Below are 17,798 nucleotides of genomic sequence, written 5' to 3' on the forward strand. Positions count from 1 at the left end.
TTATGCTCCTTGAAAAACAATGGAGTCGCGTTTTGAAGGGATTTCAGACAGAGATTAGAGGCAGCAGAATGACAGGGCCAGAGATTAAACACTCCTTTACCCCCTGAACAGGTACAAGAGCAGCAGCAGCTCCCTCCATGCTCACCCTCAAGGTCTCTGCTGGAATTTGCCATCCCCTGTGATGTGGAATTACTTCCTGGAGAAGTCTCAGCTTGAAAGGGATAAAATTTGCAAAAGAGGCAGGAAAGTGGCTCAGCCCCCACAGATAATTGCACTGGGCTGTTTTTTTAAATTAGGATTACACACACCATCAAATGGGAGAAAGAAAAGGAATGTTTCAGCAATGTATTTATCAAAGCCTTGCTAAGCAAGCTGGTGAAAACAAAGAAATTTGACCTGCAAAAAACGTGGAGAAACTTCAATATGAAAAGAAGAATTTGATGAAAAATTCAAATGTCAGCAAGATTTCAATAGAAAACATAAACATCCATGAGCATCTCAGGACTCCACACTGTCAAAGAGGCCAGAAGAAACAAAAGAAAAAAATATACAATGCTAACAGAGCAATTAATTACTCTAGAAAGATGGAACCATAGAATATCCTCAGTTGGAAGGGACCCACAAGGATCAGAGTCCAAATATATTGTGTGTATATATATATGTAGTATAAATCTCTTCACAACACTGTGTATAAAAGAAAAAGTTGCAGTTTTGGCCAGCATGGTGACTCAAGATCCCGAAAAAAATCAGGATTAACTGATCAACATCCACCAGGTTGAATTCTGAGCTGAACTCCCATGGATATTTTATTCCTCATTTCACAGCCTAACTCCACGGTGTTTAAATAAATGGTTTACTACTGACATTTAAGCAAAAACACAAATTCCGTGGCACACTACTTCCAAAAGCTTGCACCTCCTGGAAATAACTCCAGTAATTGATATAAAGCAGAGTATTACAGTTCACAGCCATAAACATTCTCCACCTATTCTGTTCTAATCTGCATAATACAAGATAATTCCACATTGTCTTTGTAAATTCACCACAAAGCCCTCAAATGCTTCAGTAATCCAGATTCAAAGCTGGAAAACAGCTGTAAATAAATGCCTTGAAAATCAAGAATTGCTTTGCAAACAAGGCACTGGGACACAGCGAGTCCCAACTGTAACAACACAACCCCACTGGGAGCAGCTTCCAGCAGAGTGAGAGTGGAGAATTTTGGGATTTTCATACAAGGAGGATAGTGCTTCCTCACTTCAACAGGGGAGAGAAGCATGGCAGAGGTGGGGGAGTTGTGAGGATGGAGAATCCAGGCTGGCAACAGAAATCGAAGCTGACTCCGATGCCTTGAGAAGGCTGAGCTAGAACAGAGGCTGGGCAGAGTCACAGAATAAAGCAGGAATTCATTGAAAGGATCTCCTCCATGGATGCAGCTGGGGCAGCACCAGAGCCCAGCCAGGGCTGCCCCCAGGATGAACCCAAATGGTCCCAAAATGAACCCAGGATGACCCCAAATGGTCCCAAAATGAACCCAAATGGTCCCAAAATGAACCCAAGATGAACCCAAATGGTCCCAAATGGTCCCAAAATGAACCCAAATGGTCCCAAAATGCACGAGCGCTGCCGGGGTCTCTCCCTGGGCTCAGCTCTGCTCCATGTGCACATTGCAGTTCAGTGTCCAACCCCAGTGCAGCCCCTGCACTCCCATCCTTGTTTTTCTCTCTGCAGCCCACGGGGTTTGTGCTCCTGGGCTGGGATTGGGATCATTTGTCCTTGGTGCCCAGCTGGAGCAGGAATTGTTTTGTCTCCCTGCTCTGTGCACAGAGCTCACCATCCCATACTATGAAGCTCAGACCCACACCCCAAAGCAGCTCAGAATGTGAAAAATACAAAACCTAAATCCTGAGGCATTATTCCAGCATGGATTCTACATCTCTGAGAAGCTCCTCTCATCATACACCACCTTGATGCCCCTATTTTTGGTTTTCCTGTTCCACAAGGACCATGTGGCACCTGAAGGGTGTTTGGGCTCTGAAGTGAGAGCAGTGCAAGGGCTAAAGATTAAAGGAAGAGGAGCCTGAGGTCCAGACCCAGGTGGGGAGGCCCAGAGCAGCTGGGGCTGCCCCTGCATCCCTGGAATGCCCAAGGCCAGGCTGGACACTGGGGCTGGAGCAGCCTGGGACACTGGGAGGTGTCCCTGCCTTGGCAATGGGGTTGGAACTGGGTCATCTTTAAGGTCCTTTCCAACCCAAACCATTCCACGACAGTGACATTCCAGTGCTCACTGGCACCAAGTACCACACTGACACCAGAATTCCTCCTCCTGCCTTACCTTGCTCAAATTCCCCCACACAAAGCAGAGATTTCACAGCCTGAGCCTGACTTTCAACACCTCCCCTCTCCCTGAGAGGCGACAAGAATTAAGTGGGAAATCCAACCCTCTGGTTCCCGGGGGGCAGAAGCCCAGCGGGGAACCGGTTCCAGAGATGCCCTGATCCTTTCTCACAGACTCGACTGCTGGCTGAGGTCAGCCTTTAATAAGCAGCAATAGACACATTTAGACACCTGGAAGGGATCAAAAACATTGCTGAAAAGGAGGAAAACAAACCCACATGGATGGGAAAAGGAGGGCTGACCCCACCCAGCAATGGGAACCTGTTGCTGTAGATGAAATGCCAAACGTGCTCTCCCCAACACCAGGAGCTCTTTGCACTGACAAAGCAAAGGGACCCTCCTGCCTCCTTTTTTTAGGCATCTCCCTCTGAACTGTTGCAGCTTTAGTAACAATCTCCGAGGAAAAATCAAGAAACAAACGATTTTCTTACACATAATCCCCCTTTTGCTGTCAAGGGCCTGACCCCAGTTTGATAATCTCATTTCCTGAGAATCAAAACGCTGGAAATTTAAGCTTCCTAGAGTGTTAATTGCAACCCTGCTCCATTGCTAATCAAAAAATTGGATGTTTTGCATGAAAATGCTGCTCTAATTAATTCTCAGTCATAAAGCAGCCTGGTTTTAATAACCCCTCCTTGACTGGGCAGCCTTTGAAGAGGCCGTGTCTCTAATCCGCTACACCGGGACAAACGCACGCCGAGGAAGTCAGGAGTGGCTTTGGGGAGCTGATGGCTTCAGAGCTGGCAAAACCCTGAAAATCCCTGCTCTGCCCTCTCCCCAAGCTCAAAGCCAACTGTGATCCTGCTCATCATGAGACAAAAGCAGTGGTGTGACAGGAAATTCGGGATATCACATCGGCTCCCCCTCCTCAGCTGATTTTTCCGCTGGTTTATTCCCCGTCCTTCCTTAAGGAATATTTTTTAAGCAGCACAGGCCACTTGTCACCACATCTCCTTTAACCAGACGTGAATGCTGTTCCCTCTCCCCCTCCCCAGCCCCTCTGACTGACAACACATTATCACCCACATCTCGCAGAGGTGCTGAACCGAATTTTCATTATCCCAAATGTCAGCTTTGGTTTCTGTCACCGCTGAGCACAGCTGGCTCCCCGAGGCAGCCCTTGGGCGAATCCAAATGGAACAAGGCACCTACAAACAACTGCATTTTCCCTGGACATGGCCTTACATGGTGCCCTTGTCATAGCAGATCGTCAGTGCCTCTGCTGCTATTTCTTGGCATCAAAATCTTAATTAGCAGAGTTTGTCGTTGATTTTCTTTAATTGCTTAAAACCTTATGGTGAGGAATTTTTCAGGCTTGGGTGGAGAGTGGATGAGCAGTAGAATGAGGAGTAACACAGATCCACTTCCCACATTTAGGTTTGTGTCTGAGGGCTATTCAGGGCTTTGCATTTATCACCCAGCCAGCAAGAAAAAAAAAAATCAGTGGATTTTTTAATTCTAAAAATGATCCACTATAATTTATTGTGTTATTATACCAGAGCTTTATTTTACTGCCATATTCGCCATCCTTGGCCAGAGATGAGCAACCTGGAAGGTTCCTAAAATCCCAGATTGGTTTGGGTTGGGATTAAAATCACCCAGTGCCACTCCTGCCATGGCAGGGACACCTCCCCTGTCCCAGGCTGCTCCAAACCCTGGCCTTGGGCAGTGCAGGGATCAGGGGCAGCCCCAGCTGCTCTGGCAATTCCAGCCCAGCCAGCAATTCCTCATGGCCAAGATCCCATCCATGGCTGCCCTCTGGCACTGGCAGCCATTCCCTGGCTCCTGTCCCTTGTCCCCAGTCCCTCTGCAGCTCTCCTGGAGCCCTGCAGGCCCTGGAATGTGCTGGAAGCTCTCCCTGGAGCCTTCTCCTCTCCAGGGAACATTTCCAGGTCTCCCCAGACTGTACCAGTCCAGAAGGAAATATTTCACTTCTCTACTCACCCCCACTTTTATTTTTTAATGACGGTTGTCAGAGAACTTGTGTGGCCAACTTCAAGGGGAAAACACATGGCCAAAGCCTTTCTCCTGCAATTTCAGTGGAATGAGACAGAAGAATTGCAGCTCCAAACCACTTGCAGCAGGTCCCTTTCTCCCACTGAGGGATAATGTGAGCCTCATGCTCTGCACTATTTCAGTCCAAATCAAAAGGGTTAATGACAAAGCATCACTCTGATCTTCACACGTTTTTAAGGCTATTTAAATTAAATTCTTATGTCGAAAAGTTAGCGTGAGCTAAACTTTTATAAATTCCTTTCTTTTCATGCATATGTTGCTTTGAAGATCTTTTCAGGAAAAAAGATTCCCTAACAAGTCACCCTCCCCCTGCTGCCACTGAAAAATCATCCCTGTGGATAAGGCTGTTGGGAACAGAAACTGTGCAGTGTTCACAGAACACAGAGTGTCACATGCCTGCTTTCCACTAACCTGATTGAACAATTAAATTGTATTTCTCTTTAAAAAGGATAAAAAAAATATAAAAAATATATATATAAAAAAATCCAAATGCAGATCTTGCTGTGGTCTGGGATTCAGGAAGATTAATGAGCAACCTAAAAGGGAACAGCAGCTCATAATAGAGACAGAGGTTACTGCATTTTTAACGTGGAGTTCAAAGGGAAACTTTTCTTGATGGTTCAGCTGCAAAGAATCTCAGCAAAGTCATCTCATCTATTGTCCCCACTGCCTCCCCACACTGACTTTGTGTCACCTACTGCATCACGTCCAGGCTCTTCCAATTGAGCTGCAAAGGGCAGCAGGATCTTGGCCCTCTCCACACTAATTCCTGTTTTGTCCTTTACTCCTTTGGCAGCTCCTGGGCTTTGTTCTTGCCCACCCAGGCTCCCTGAGCAGCTCTGCTGCATCCTCCTCCCCTGGAAATGCCCCCAGCTCATCCCAAATGCTGCCCCAAGATTTGTCTTGTATCCGTAAGGAATCGCTCTTCCATGAAATCTGGTTCTAAATGAGCTCCAAAGCCAGGACAGGAGCTCCTTAAAATCCTCAGTGTAACAGCGATAAACACCAAAATCCCAAATTTCAGCCACGAGGCACCTGGAGGAGGACACGGATATGGAGAAGGGCAGTTCTGTTCTCTGCTTGTTTTAAAGCCACGTGGACAACTGGGAATGACAGAAGGCAACAGGAATCATCCCAAAGGGATGGGAAATTCTGGAACAAGTGCTGCAGGCTCTCTGATGGCCCCAAAAAGCTCAAAATTCTCAACAGCCAAAAAATTCTTGGCTTTGAGCCCACACTTGTCCCACACAGTTTGTAAGAGAGAACCCAAAACTATGGAGAAGGAACTACTTAAATCCTCCTGGAATAAAACCCAGCAATGGGATGGAACATGAACCTGGGGGACATCTCCCAGCCAGTCCTGGCCACGTGACACTTTTGAAGGTGAGAACCTGAATCCCAAAAGGCAGAGGGATTTGAGCTCCACACCTCCCAGGTGAGTGCAAGGTGAGATCCCAGTTTAGCTGGCAGGTACCTCCACATCCCCTCATTCCCACAGGCTCTGGGGTCAGGGGGTGGGCACCTCTCACCCTCAGCTTCTTCCTTCTCAGTCCACCCAAAAAGATCTCAGAATTCACCACAGAGCCATGACACCCCTGCTCATCAGTGCAGAGATCACCTCTGCAGCCACCCAAGTGGCTCAGGCTGTCACAAGAACAATCTCCGCCTCTCAAAGGTTTTTTTCACACCCTTGTGGGTTTAAGTTGTTGCTGAGGACAGGTTATGAAAGGAGGAAGGGAACACAAAGGCATCCAAAAATTCTCTTGTAAATTATAGAACATTCGCAATTAAAAGCCAACTGAAAATTATCATGGACAAGAGTTCCAGGAGAAATTCTGCCCTTGGTCATCACTGTAATATTTGAAGAACAGGAATTATATTCCTGTTACAATTAGCCCAGGAAGAAACTGGAATAGTTGATAGAAAAGAATTCAGCCCTGCTGTACACGACCATGGCAGTCTTGGGACATTCCCTTGATTCTGCTGCCAAGCCCAGCCACAGGATCATCCAGGAAAAAAAAGGGAAATGATGCCATGCAAGAGCAGGGGACACTTCCCTGGGCACACACAGCACCTGCCACGGGCAATATAAAAAAGCAAAACCAAGTCCCCAGGTTCACCATCTGCAAACACCCTGCAGCTCCTCAAGTGCACAAAACACAAAGAATTGGTCACTTTAATCCATCCAGCTTCAAATTTGAGCTGCCTGAGCTCAGCTCCCAAAGCAATGCAAGGTAAGTACCACAGAAAGGACACAGATAAATATCCAACACCCAAACCCAGTGCTCAAGGTGAGGTTGCTTGTATTTCACCTTTTGTTTTAGGAATATTTTTTAAAACCTTGGCCTCCAGCTGAAAATGCTGAGAGAATAAAGAGAAACCTTTCAAAACCTCATAATAAACAAGAGCTTAAAACTTGGAGTGACTCAGAGCAGAGATCAATACCTGCCAGAGGCTGGGCAGGACATTCCAGCTCCTGCAGAAGGAATGATCCAATTACCAAGGATCCCTTTCCATACCTTGCAGCTCCCCACTCCTGCTGTACAGCTCCCTCCTCTGCTCCCTCAGGTAGGCACTCATGCTGATGGCATGGGATGAGGATTCAAACCTGGAATTCAAAGGAATTCAGTCAATTTCAGGCACTGGAAGCATCCTTCTTGTGAGCATCACTCACCTGTTAAAAATACAAAATGTAAATATATTGTTATCCTGGAAATTAAGGACCCATCAATTATTATTTATTGTATTACTCTAATAATCCATAAGGACCAATCCAAATATTTTCCAACCATTTCTGCCCCATCAACAGGATTTTTGGCACTCACACTAAAAGGCCTGAGTGACTGAGGACAGCTCAAGGTCCCTGTGACCACAAGTGTCCCATGGCCATGGGCTTTGTGCCTGACACAAATGAGTGCTGGGAACACCCCCACGGACAAGGGCTGTTGTTCCAGGCAGGCACTTCCCAAAAAAAAACACAAAAAACCAATTCTGGGTGTTGGAACCCTGGCTACTGAGAATTTCAGACTTTCTTTGCTGCCAGGCACTGACCTCCAAGAGAACTCTGCATTGACCTGAGGCTGTAGAAAAAGCTTCCAAAAATGAATGCTAAAACTAAGATTATAAGTGCATAGTTTCAATAGAAATGTGTAATATCATATGGTGGAAAACTTAGAGTTTAAGGGTTTACAATACAGTAATATATAGAAGGCAAGACAGAAGTTTTAGAGCAGAAGCTGGTCCTTGTTCTTTACCTTCTTCATAAGTTTAAGCAGTATTGTGTAATAAAACACAGCCCCCATTACGAGCCACAAGCAATTAGTTATTGGGTTAAAAGTAAATATAAGTGACATTTCTTAATTAGACAGCTTATCCTTAAAAAACCTTGTAGAAAGAGAGATATGTCTTCATTTTTAGCTTATTAAAATTAAGGACTACAAAACTCACAGCTTGTGAAACTGTAAATAGATAAGAACTAATAAACATGTGAGTGCAACAAGAAATACTGTCTCACACATTTAATCCCAACTCAGCAGAAAAAAGAAGCAAAAAAAATCCCTTTTCTGGGAGTGCCTGGATGGGCTCTGGGGACCAGGGAGCTCATGGTGGGGACAGAGCACCTTCAAACAGCCCCAGGGGACATAAGGCTGAGCTGGGACAGAGGCTGGGCAGAGTCACAGAATAAATCAGGGATTGATGGAAAGGATCTCCTCCATGGATGCACCTCGGGCAGCACCAGGGCCAATGGTCCCAAAATGAACCCAAGATGAACCCAAATGGTCCCAAAATGCACGAGCGCTGCCGGGGTCTCTCCCTGGGCTCAGCTCTGCTCCATGTGCACATTGCAGTTCAGTGTCCAACCCCAGTGCAGCCCCTGCACTCCCATCCTTGTTTTTCTCTCTGCAGCCCACGGGGTTTGTGCTCCTGGGCTGGCATTGGGATCATTTGTCCTTGGTGCCCAGCTCAGCAGGAATTGTTTTGTCTCCCTGCTCTGTGCACAGAGCTCCCCATCCCATAATGTGAGCCCAGACCCACACCCCAAAGCAGCACAGAATGTGAAAAATACAAAACCTAAAACCTGAGGCATCAGACACCAGACTTAGAACGAAAATTTGTCACAAGAAGACCTGAAGATGTTGAGGATTTGCTGCCACACTCCTCATTGCCTCCCCAGCCCCACAGCTCAGGAGGGTGGAATCAGCCTCAGCGCTGCCCAGAGGGACACTGGGAACATGAGCATCACACCCGAGACAGGGGAAAGCATTTCACAGCTTTCCTGGGCACTAGTGATAAGATTATTACTATTAATGAGGCTTTTCTGCTTTAATTTGGACTCTGAGTGTTGTTCTTATTGCAACTGAACTAATAACGATTTATGAAAATACAACAAACCCTTCTGATTTTAATTAAATGAGCTGTAAATTGTTGGCTCTGTGTTCCCCACGTGCTCCTTCCTGTCCTCAGTGAGACAATAAATGCAGGATTATCCCTGAGGTCTTTCCAGGCACCAAACCCAGACCTCAACCCTTTTTTTCCACAACCATCCAGTTTTATTTCCCTTCCTCTGCCACCTCCTCCAGCTGCCCTTCCCCACGTTCCTGTTCCCACTCAACTCCTTGTAACTCCCTTCCCAATGCTGATCCTCCCACGAAGCTTTCAAAACATTTCTGTTTTCTTTAGAATTACACAGAATTACAGCCAAGTCTGGGACTGATTTATTGGGTGTTCAGCTCCTGCCTGTACAATTCACTCCTGTCTTATTTACTGATTTCCATCTTGGAAAACTGAGCTGGCCACCTGAGCATGCCCTTGGCTACTTTGGTGAAGAGAAGAAAGCCAAAAAAAAAACCAAGGAAGTTTATGATGGCATGCATTATCCAAATTCCCCTTCATCTGAAGCTTTCTTTTTCAAGACAACATTGTAACTAAAAAATATTTTTTATTATATCCATTTTAAAGGAAATAAGGATTCCGAGTTTCTTCTAAATACCAGCTCCTGATTTCCAGAGAGCATGACACAACTTCCCCTCTATTCCTTGAGGACATAACTAGCAGAAATATTTAATATTAATTGAATTAGCTCAGTATTTAATATTAATTAAACAAGCTCACAGCTACCACAGGACACAGCACCAACACCTGCATGCACCTGTGAGCAAAACACGAGGTGGAGCCCTGCCCTAAGAGACTGCTGAGGAATGAAATGCAGATTTTTGTGGTGACAAGAGCAGAGATTTGGCCAGAGCTAATGGAAAGGAGCCTGGCACAGAAAGCACTGAAGATGGGAGGGGAGACAAGAATAACACTCCATCAAACACGTACGAACCTCAGTGGGCTGAGAAATTCCATTTCGAGGGAGATTTCCATAGATAGGGTGACAGCTGCCAGATAAGCAAATGAGAGATCCCAATAAGTGCTGCTGTCACCGCGGGGACGGCGCTGCTCGGTGACAGCAGCTGCTCCCACCAGGAGATTCATTCACCTGCCTTTGAACAATTACAGCCACCTCCCCTCTGCTGACAACCTCTGCCCAGCCTCAGCCTGCTCCAGGTGAGCCACAGCAGCCTCATTCCTCCAGCTTTAATCCCAAACTTAGTCCTCAAACCCCAAACTCGGGTCCTTGTACATTCACTGACAGACTTGGGATGAGCTCCAATATTCATCTGTAGGTCAGAGTAAATTCCAAGTGGAATTCTCTGCCCAAAATGGCCATGAGGGAGTTAAAAAAAAAAGGGTGAGGGGTAATAATCATGGGTTGACAGGGGAAGGAGGCAACACTTAACCTCTAATAACAGAGGGTTGCAGGAGAGCTCATCCTGGGAGAGCAAAGTGGAAGGCTTGGATTTCTAACTGGGACCTCAGAGGACATCTACTGGGAGCACAAAACAGCACTTTTAGGTCCTCTCCATAACCCTCAAGAGGCCCAAGAGAATGGCCAGCACAGGTAGGTGGGGGAAGAGAAGAAAATTCCAGCACAGCTCCCCCAAATCCAGGTGTGAATCTCCTCTCCCACCAGCGTTGCTCAGCAGCTCCTCACTCCTTACTGCTGCACAAATTTGCTCTCCCAATTCCTTCCCTTGGCCACCCAGCCTCTCTCATCCTCCTCTCCCTTACATTCTCCTCCCAACCACTTAATTCTTTGCAGCCTGACCGCTGAATTAAAGGAGTTAGTGACAGGATTAAGTGCTTAGTCTATGCAGTAATTACACAGTTATCTTAATTCCCTTTGTCCAGTGCCCTTTATCGCTCCCTCTAACAGGTCCTGAATTTACCATGGACAAAGAGAGGCAGAAATGGATCACTCCATGCTCTGCAGCAGCTCCTGTAATGGGATTCCCAGTCCTGGGAAGAGCTCAGCTCTAAAACCCAGCGCTGAATCCGTAACAGATCTTCAGCTCTGGGCATTAAATCCCCATCCAGGAACTTCCACACCTCTCACACTGTGAAACCGCGATTACCAGCAGCACTCCAGGGACCAAAGGCAGCTTAAGCACAGCTTTTAAACCCCTGCACTTACTTAAAGAGAGGGTTCTTGGGTCTCTGGGGCTTCTTCTTGGCGAAGAAGGCGGCGAACTCGCGGCCGGAGCTGGCGTAGCTGAGCTGGGCCGAGGGCTCCGAGGCCGTGCGCGTGTTCTTCATGTCCAGGTACTCCGTCAGCAGCATCTGAGGGGAGGGACAGAGCTCACAACGCTGCTCTGCAGAGGGCCACCACGCACACAGCGCCAGCAGGCAGCTTCAGGAGGCTGTAAGCACTGGCCCACACACAGAAACATCGTGTCACCTCAGAAGGCTGCAAGCATTGCCCTTGTTCTTTAGCCCAGCCTTTTGTCCCCTCATGTTCATGCAGCGCACCTGTGTGCCCTCTGTGACTGCTCTGTGCACCTGGGCACGCCATGGCTCATCACCTTCTGCTCACCTGCTTCTCACTGCTGTACCCAATTAGGGATGAGGCGCGGCCACAGCCCCACTCCCAGTTACCTCAAAATCTGTGCCTACACCTTCCATCTTTCCTTCCATCCCTCCATCCCCCCATCATGTCACAGTCAAGACAGCCACAGTACCCAGAGTGTCACCATACAATTGCAGAAGGCTTCACCCCACACACCCAGAAGGCTGCCAGCATCCACCCTTGTTGTCCTTCAGCCCAGCCTTTTGTCCCCTCATGTTCATGCAGTGCACCTGTGTGCCCTCTGCTCCCTCTGTGGTTGCTCAGCACCCCTGGGCACGCCATGGCTCATCACCTTCTGCTCACCTGCTTCTCACTGCTGTACCCAATTAGGGATGAAATTCAGCCACAGCCCCACTCTCAGTTACCAAAGATTGTGTGTCTACACCTTCCATCTTTCCTTCCATCCCTCCATCCCCCCATCCTGTCACAGCACATGTCACAGCTGAGACAGCCACGGTACCCAGAGTGTCACCATACAATTGCAGAAGGCTTCACCCCACACACAGTAAAACCACCCCACCTCAGAAGGCTGCAAGCATCCACCCTTGTTGTCCTTCAGCCCAGCCTTTTGTCCCCTCATGTTCATGCAGCGCACCTGTGTGCCCTCTGTGACTGCTGTGTGCCCTCTGTGACTGCTCTGTGCACCTGATTTGGTAAAAATTTATTTTCTATCCCTAAGAAAGGTTTGGGTTGGGAAGGATATCCAAGATCAGCCAGTCCCACCCCTGCCTTGACCAGCTGACCAGGCTGCTCCTGCTCCTGTCCAGCCTGGCCTTGGACACTTCCAGGGATTTTTGACCAACTCAATCTGCTCCAAGTCCCAAAAGGAACCTGCAAAAAGTTCCCAGAAGTGATTCCATCCATGGCAGCCATGGGAAGAGGGTGGGTGAGCTTTATACACTGATTATAAATATAATTAATGCTCTTAAAACAAAGAGTTGCAATAGTGAGCAGTGCAGTTAAAATACCTTGGTTTATAAATGTATTTATGGGCATAAATACTTCCAACATATTTATATGGAGAAATAGAAAACATCCATGTGTGTGCTGGGGGCCCCACGTGATGGAAAATACCCTGGAAAGCTGCAAAAATTGTCCTTTACTAGCTCCCAACCCAAACATGCTTCTTTCATCAGTGAAAATAAGAATTCCCACAGCTGCCAGTGGAGTTTAGGATTGATTTTCCAACCCCAAATCACTCAGTGAGGGGCTGGGGGCTCCCTTTGTGACACGAGGGTCCCCCCTGAGAAACCTCTGCAGCCCAATATTTGATATTATTTAAAGTGCAGACATAAAACCAGATTCCATTTTAATTTCCTTGTGTCTGAAGATGAAACGAAAGCCCTCGAAAATGAACTTTTGTCAATGTATTTCAAAAGTCTGTTTATTTTCAGGAATTTTTACCTACTCACAGGCTGGTGGAAATGTGTTCCATGTGAGTAATTAGCCAGTCAAAGCCCATCAAAGAGAGTTGGAGGTAATGAAAAGAATTCATCACTCCTGTGCTGCCTAAGTTGAAACAAATTACACAGGAATAAATATCCAGGCAAATGGAATCGTGCCCCTAATTAGAAACAATTTGGGATGGCTTGGGAAAAAAAATAATAATACAAACACACAGAGAAAATCTGATTCCTAAACCATCTCAATTAAAACTTTACCTGAGCACAGGCTTTGAAAATTCGTGTTTATTGGTAAAAATAATCACTGTGCTAATTTTTGACACTAATTTAGCAAACCCGTTTGTATTCACCTATTTGCATTTCATCTTCTCCACTTAAATTAACAACCCGAAAATCGCCACAAAAATCTAATTAAACCCTCAAACAAATTAAACTAATTAAACCCTCAAACTTAGGAAAAAAAAAAAAAAGAAAAAATTAAGCAATTTGTTCTTCCATTATGGAATAAACCTACTTATGATGGATTCCACTATTCTGGTGTCACTTTATATCCAGGAGTGGGGAATATTAAGTGTGAATTCCAGGATTGCAATAAGCCAAGAGAGGTTTGGGTGGGAACAGAATGAATTATCTCAGTGGGTAACCGGTGAAAGAGAGAACCAGGAGATGAGTTTGCTCCAAGATATTCAGAAAATGCCAACAATTTGGAAAAATGAGAGAAAAATGTTAATTTATTGTTAATTTACCTGATGAAACTATTTACTATAAAAGCACGGGATGGCTGGATAAAAGGTTATGAAAAAGACAGAAGCTGTAAAAGCTGATTTTGATAATTATCCTCAAAATTCATCAGATTTCAGAATGGTTTGGACTGGGAAGGGACTTAAAGCCCAGCCAGTGCCACCCCTGCCAGGACAGGGACACCTCCCTCTGTCCCAGGCTGCTCCAAGCCCTGGCCCTGGACACTTCCAGGGATGTGGATACCTCTGAGGAGATGAAAGCAGGGAGACAGGAATTGGGAGTTCATTTTTCAGTTAAAAAATTCAATTGTAGCCAAAACTGGGCCAGGGAGATCAAAGCTCTTCCTGCTCCACTGCCCTGAATTCAACAGTTCCACAAATTCTTTGGGATGAAGTAATTACCTGGAAATGTGGCTGAGCAGTGACAGGACACAGCCAAGGGGACGGGAGAGATCCCCAAAGAGGATCCAGGGAACCTCAGAGCCCCTGCCAGGCCTGCAGGGGCTCCAGGAGAGATCCCTGGGATGAGGGATGGAGGAACAGGAGCCAGGGAATGGCTGCCAGTGCCAGAGGGCAGCCATGGATGGGATCTTGGCCATGAGGAATTGCTGGCTGGGCTGGAATTGCCAGAGCAGCTGGGGCTGCCCCTGATCCCTGCAGTGCCCAAGGAAGGGTTGGAGCAGCCGGGGACAGGGGAGGTGTCCCTGGAATGAGCTCTGATGTCCCTTCCCACCCAAACTGCTCTGGCATTCTGGGATTTGGGACACTCAGAATCCATCCCCAGGGATTTTTATGGAAAATGGGGATGGAAAAGAGAGGAAAAGGGAAGGAAGACCTTTCATGGTTTCCTGAGATTCCCAGTGAAGGCCCTGGGTCCATGAATGTCCTGGAGAGGAGATGGAAGATTTGGCTTCAAACTGCAGCATAAAATTGAAATCCCTTCTCACTTCTCAGCAACATTAACTCATGGGCCAGCCTGGGAATCCTGGCAGCCCTTGGCCTCCAGAGCAGCCCCAGGTTTCCCTCTGTGCCTGCACTGAGAGCTCCCTGGGGCTCCCCAGTGTCCCTGGGCTCCAAGGGTTCCCCGTGTCCCTGTCCCAGCCCCAGCTCTCCCCTTGTTCTGTCTCATCGTCCTCCTGGAGGGTTTTAATCAATCTCACATTTCACTTCACAAGTTGTGCTCTGTGCTGATTAAAACCCACAGCAAGGCAGAACCTGACAATCCACTTTAAAGGCAAGAAAAACCCAGATATTAAAAATATCCACTTAGAAGCCACCCAAACCAGCCCCATTTCAATCCTTACACTGGGCACTTGTTCCTGAGCCAGGTCCCTTCTGGGGGAGCTGCTCTGGCAGTCTGGGTGAAAGTTGTGCTTTTCAGGGCATTTGGGGTTTGTTCCTTCCCTTCCTCCCTCCCTGGAGGGAGATGAAAGCTCCAAGTGGGCACTAATTCCCAATTAGCACTGATAATGAGGGGAGCACTGACAGCATTCTCTGCAGAGCTTGGGAGGGATTTTTTTTATTCTTGTCCAAAAAGAAAACTGGAATTCTTCTTGTACAGGAGTGGAATTGTGAGGTGCCTTTAAAGAATTAATTCTGGAAGGGATTTTATCATTATGTTTCTGTTAAATGAATTGGCCCTGTGCTTATTAAAAATCACAGCAAGACAGAACCTGAAAATCCACTTTAAAGGCACGAAAAACCCAGATATTAAAAATATCCACTTAAAAGCCACCCAAACCCAGGCCCTTCCTGCCTGGGCAAGCCAAAGGAACTTGCCTGAAGCAGCCAAGTGAGGGATTTCCTGATCTGATCCCACAACACCTGCTTAGGAATTGCTGAGGCATCAGTCCAAAACCTCGTTAGACATTAATCACGTGGCTGCACAGCAAGATTTATGAGGGACTGTGAAGTTTGCAGCATCCCATTCATCTGGAACAAGGATTTGGAGTTTGTGCTCCCTGGCTGAATCCTGCCATCCGTGGGATGTGTTTACATCCCTCACACAAATAAAGCTGTCCATAAATGCAGGGGAACAGAGCACCCTGCACCCAACTGCTCTCTGGGAATGAAAATTAATAGAAAGTGGTTTATTAAAAAAGCCATTTTTATGGATTTGGAGGTGTAATTAAATTTTGAAACTCCAAAAGGGCAGGGCAGTGTGTGTGGCCTGTCTGCCACATGGAGCTGGTGACACTGGCTCTGCTCTGTCCTTCTGAACTGCAACCCTGCCACAAGGACAAATCTGCTCACCCTCATTTGTGGGAAATTCATTTGCAGAGAATTCCCAAAGCCTGACGGATTTCTCACATCTGTATGCAAACTTTGAGATGAGAAATGCTGACTTAGGAATGCCCTGGAACAGCACAGACATTGTTAATTAAATTTAAATTCTTTAAATGTTGCTTCAATCCCATTCCAGATTGAATGGACCTGAACTTTTCCTGGCTCGCATTCCTATGGAAAATTACTAGAGAATGGTTATAAATTATAATGTTTGGGGAGAAAAATGGCAAGCAATACAGTGAACACAGAAAATCACATCTCCTGTTAGTGCTCTTTATTCCTGTTTTCAAAAATATAATCAATGTACTGTGAGGATTTCAACGTCAGCAGAGGAAAATTTCTGCTTCTACAGAAAGTAAAGAAAGTCTTCATCTACTTGTGTAAAGTTGAGTCTGGAGAATGTGGGGATATTAAAATTAATGGGTATTAATCAGTTCACTGGAAATGGCTGTGAAAAGCAGAGCTTGGATCTCACATCTGTAATTCCAAATCAAACCCTGGCACGACAAACCAAGGAATCAGGGAGAAGAGATGGAAGGTGCACAAGAGCAGCCTGGAAATTTAATGTTAAAATTCCCATTAAATGGTGGCTTCAGTCACCCACAGGGTGTCAGGGAATATTCTCACTCTGCCTGTGGTTTGTTTTCTTTTTGTACTATTGCATTTGTATTTTTAATTTTCCTAGTAAAGAACTGTTATTCCTGCTCCCATATCTTTGCCTGAGAGCCCCTTAATTTCAAAATTAAAATAATTCAGGGGGAGGGGGTTTGCATTTTCCATTTCAGGGCAGGCTCCTGCCTTCCTCAGCAGACACCTGGCTGTTCAAACCGAGAGAGAAGCTCTGGAGACAGCAGAGCTGTTCACAGAGTGCCAGAACCAGGCAAGAAAAGCTCGGTGAGGCAGCAGTCTGTAGCTAATTACCAGTAATTTGCTGTATCAAAAGTCTTGATAATTAAAATGCTGCAGGAATTGTGGCATTTCAATGAAAAAAAAAAGGAAGAGTTAATTGAATTCAAAGAGCTCTGAGCTTCCTGTGTCAGTTTTGTCACATGGAGAACATGGGCTGAGCACACACCTGGCAAACACACCAAAGGGGAAGCAAGAAGGGAAGACTGAAGGAACAAAATTTAAAATTTTTAGGGGCTGTTAACAACTGTAATGCAGCTCAAGCTGCTTTATCTAATCTTCTTGTTGCTTCTCCAATTCATTTAACAGAAACATAATAATAAAATCCCTTCCAGAATTAATTCTTTAAAGGCACCTCACAATTCCACTCCTGTACAAGAAGAATTCCGGTTTTATTTTTGGACAAGAATAAAAAAATCCCTCCCAAGCACTGCAGAGAATGCTGTCAGTGCTCCCCTCATTATCAATGCTAATTGGGAATTAGTGCCCACCTGGGAGCTTTCATCTCCCTCCAGGGAGGGAGGAAGGGAAGGAACAAACCCAAAATGCCCTGAAAAGCACAACTTTCACCCAGACTGCCAGAGCAGCTCCCCCAGAAGGGACCTGGCTCAGGAACAAGTGCCCAGTGTAAGGATTGAAATGGGGCTGGTTTGGGTGGCTTCTAAGTGGATATTTTTAATATCTGGGTTTTTCTTGCCTTTAAAGTGGATTGTCAGGTTCTGCCTTGCTGTGGGTTTTAATCGGCACAGAGCACAACTTGTGAAGTGAAATGTGAGATTGATTAAAACCCTCCAGGAGGACGATGAGACAGAACAAGGGGAGAGCTGGGGCTGGGACAGGGACACGGGGAACCCTTGGAGCCCAGGGACACTGGGGAGCCCCAGGGAGCTCTCAGTGCAGGCACAGAGGGAAACCTGGGGCTGCTCTGGAGGCCAAGGGCTGCCAGGATTCCCAGGCTGGCCCATGAGTTAATGTTGCTGAGAAGTGAGAAGGGATTTCAATTTTATGCTGCAGTTTGAAGCCAAATCTGCTGTTTCTAACCATGGAATGGTTTTGGGTGGGAAGGGACCCTAAAGCCCATCCCATTCCACTTCCCTGCCATGG

At 46.4% G+C, this 17,798-nt stretch overlaps 1 protein-coding gene across 1 annotated transcript in view; it reads right to left on the reverse strand.

Moving 5' to 3' along the window:
* Positions 1 to 17,798, reverse strand: part of EXOC4 (exocyst complex component 4) — a 316,410-nt gene that overhangs the window by 210,506 nt on the left and 88,106 nt on the right. Inside the window, exons 8-9 of the mRNA XM_039699489.1 lie at positions 10,928 to 11,073; positions 6,930 to 7,018 (exon numbers count right to left, since the gene is read on the reverse strand). Of these exons, the coding sequence (XP_039555423.1) occupies positions 6,930 to 7,018; positions 10,928 to 11,073 (235 nt within the window). The remainder of the gene's footprint in view (positions 1 to 6,929; positions 7,019 to 10,927; positions 11,074 to 17,798) is intronic.

Source organism: Passer montanus, unplaced genomic scaffold (assembly GCF_014805655.1).
Source record: "Passer montanus isolate IOZ18808 unplaced genomic scaffold, ASM1480565v1 scaffold135, whole genome shotgun sequence".
NCBI lineage: Eukaryota > Metazoa > Chordata > Aves > Passeriformes > Passeridae > Passer > Passer montanus.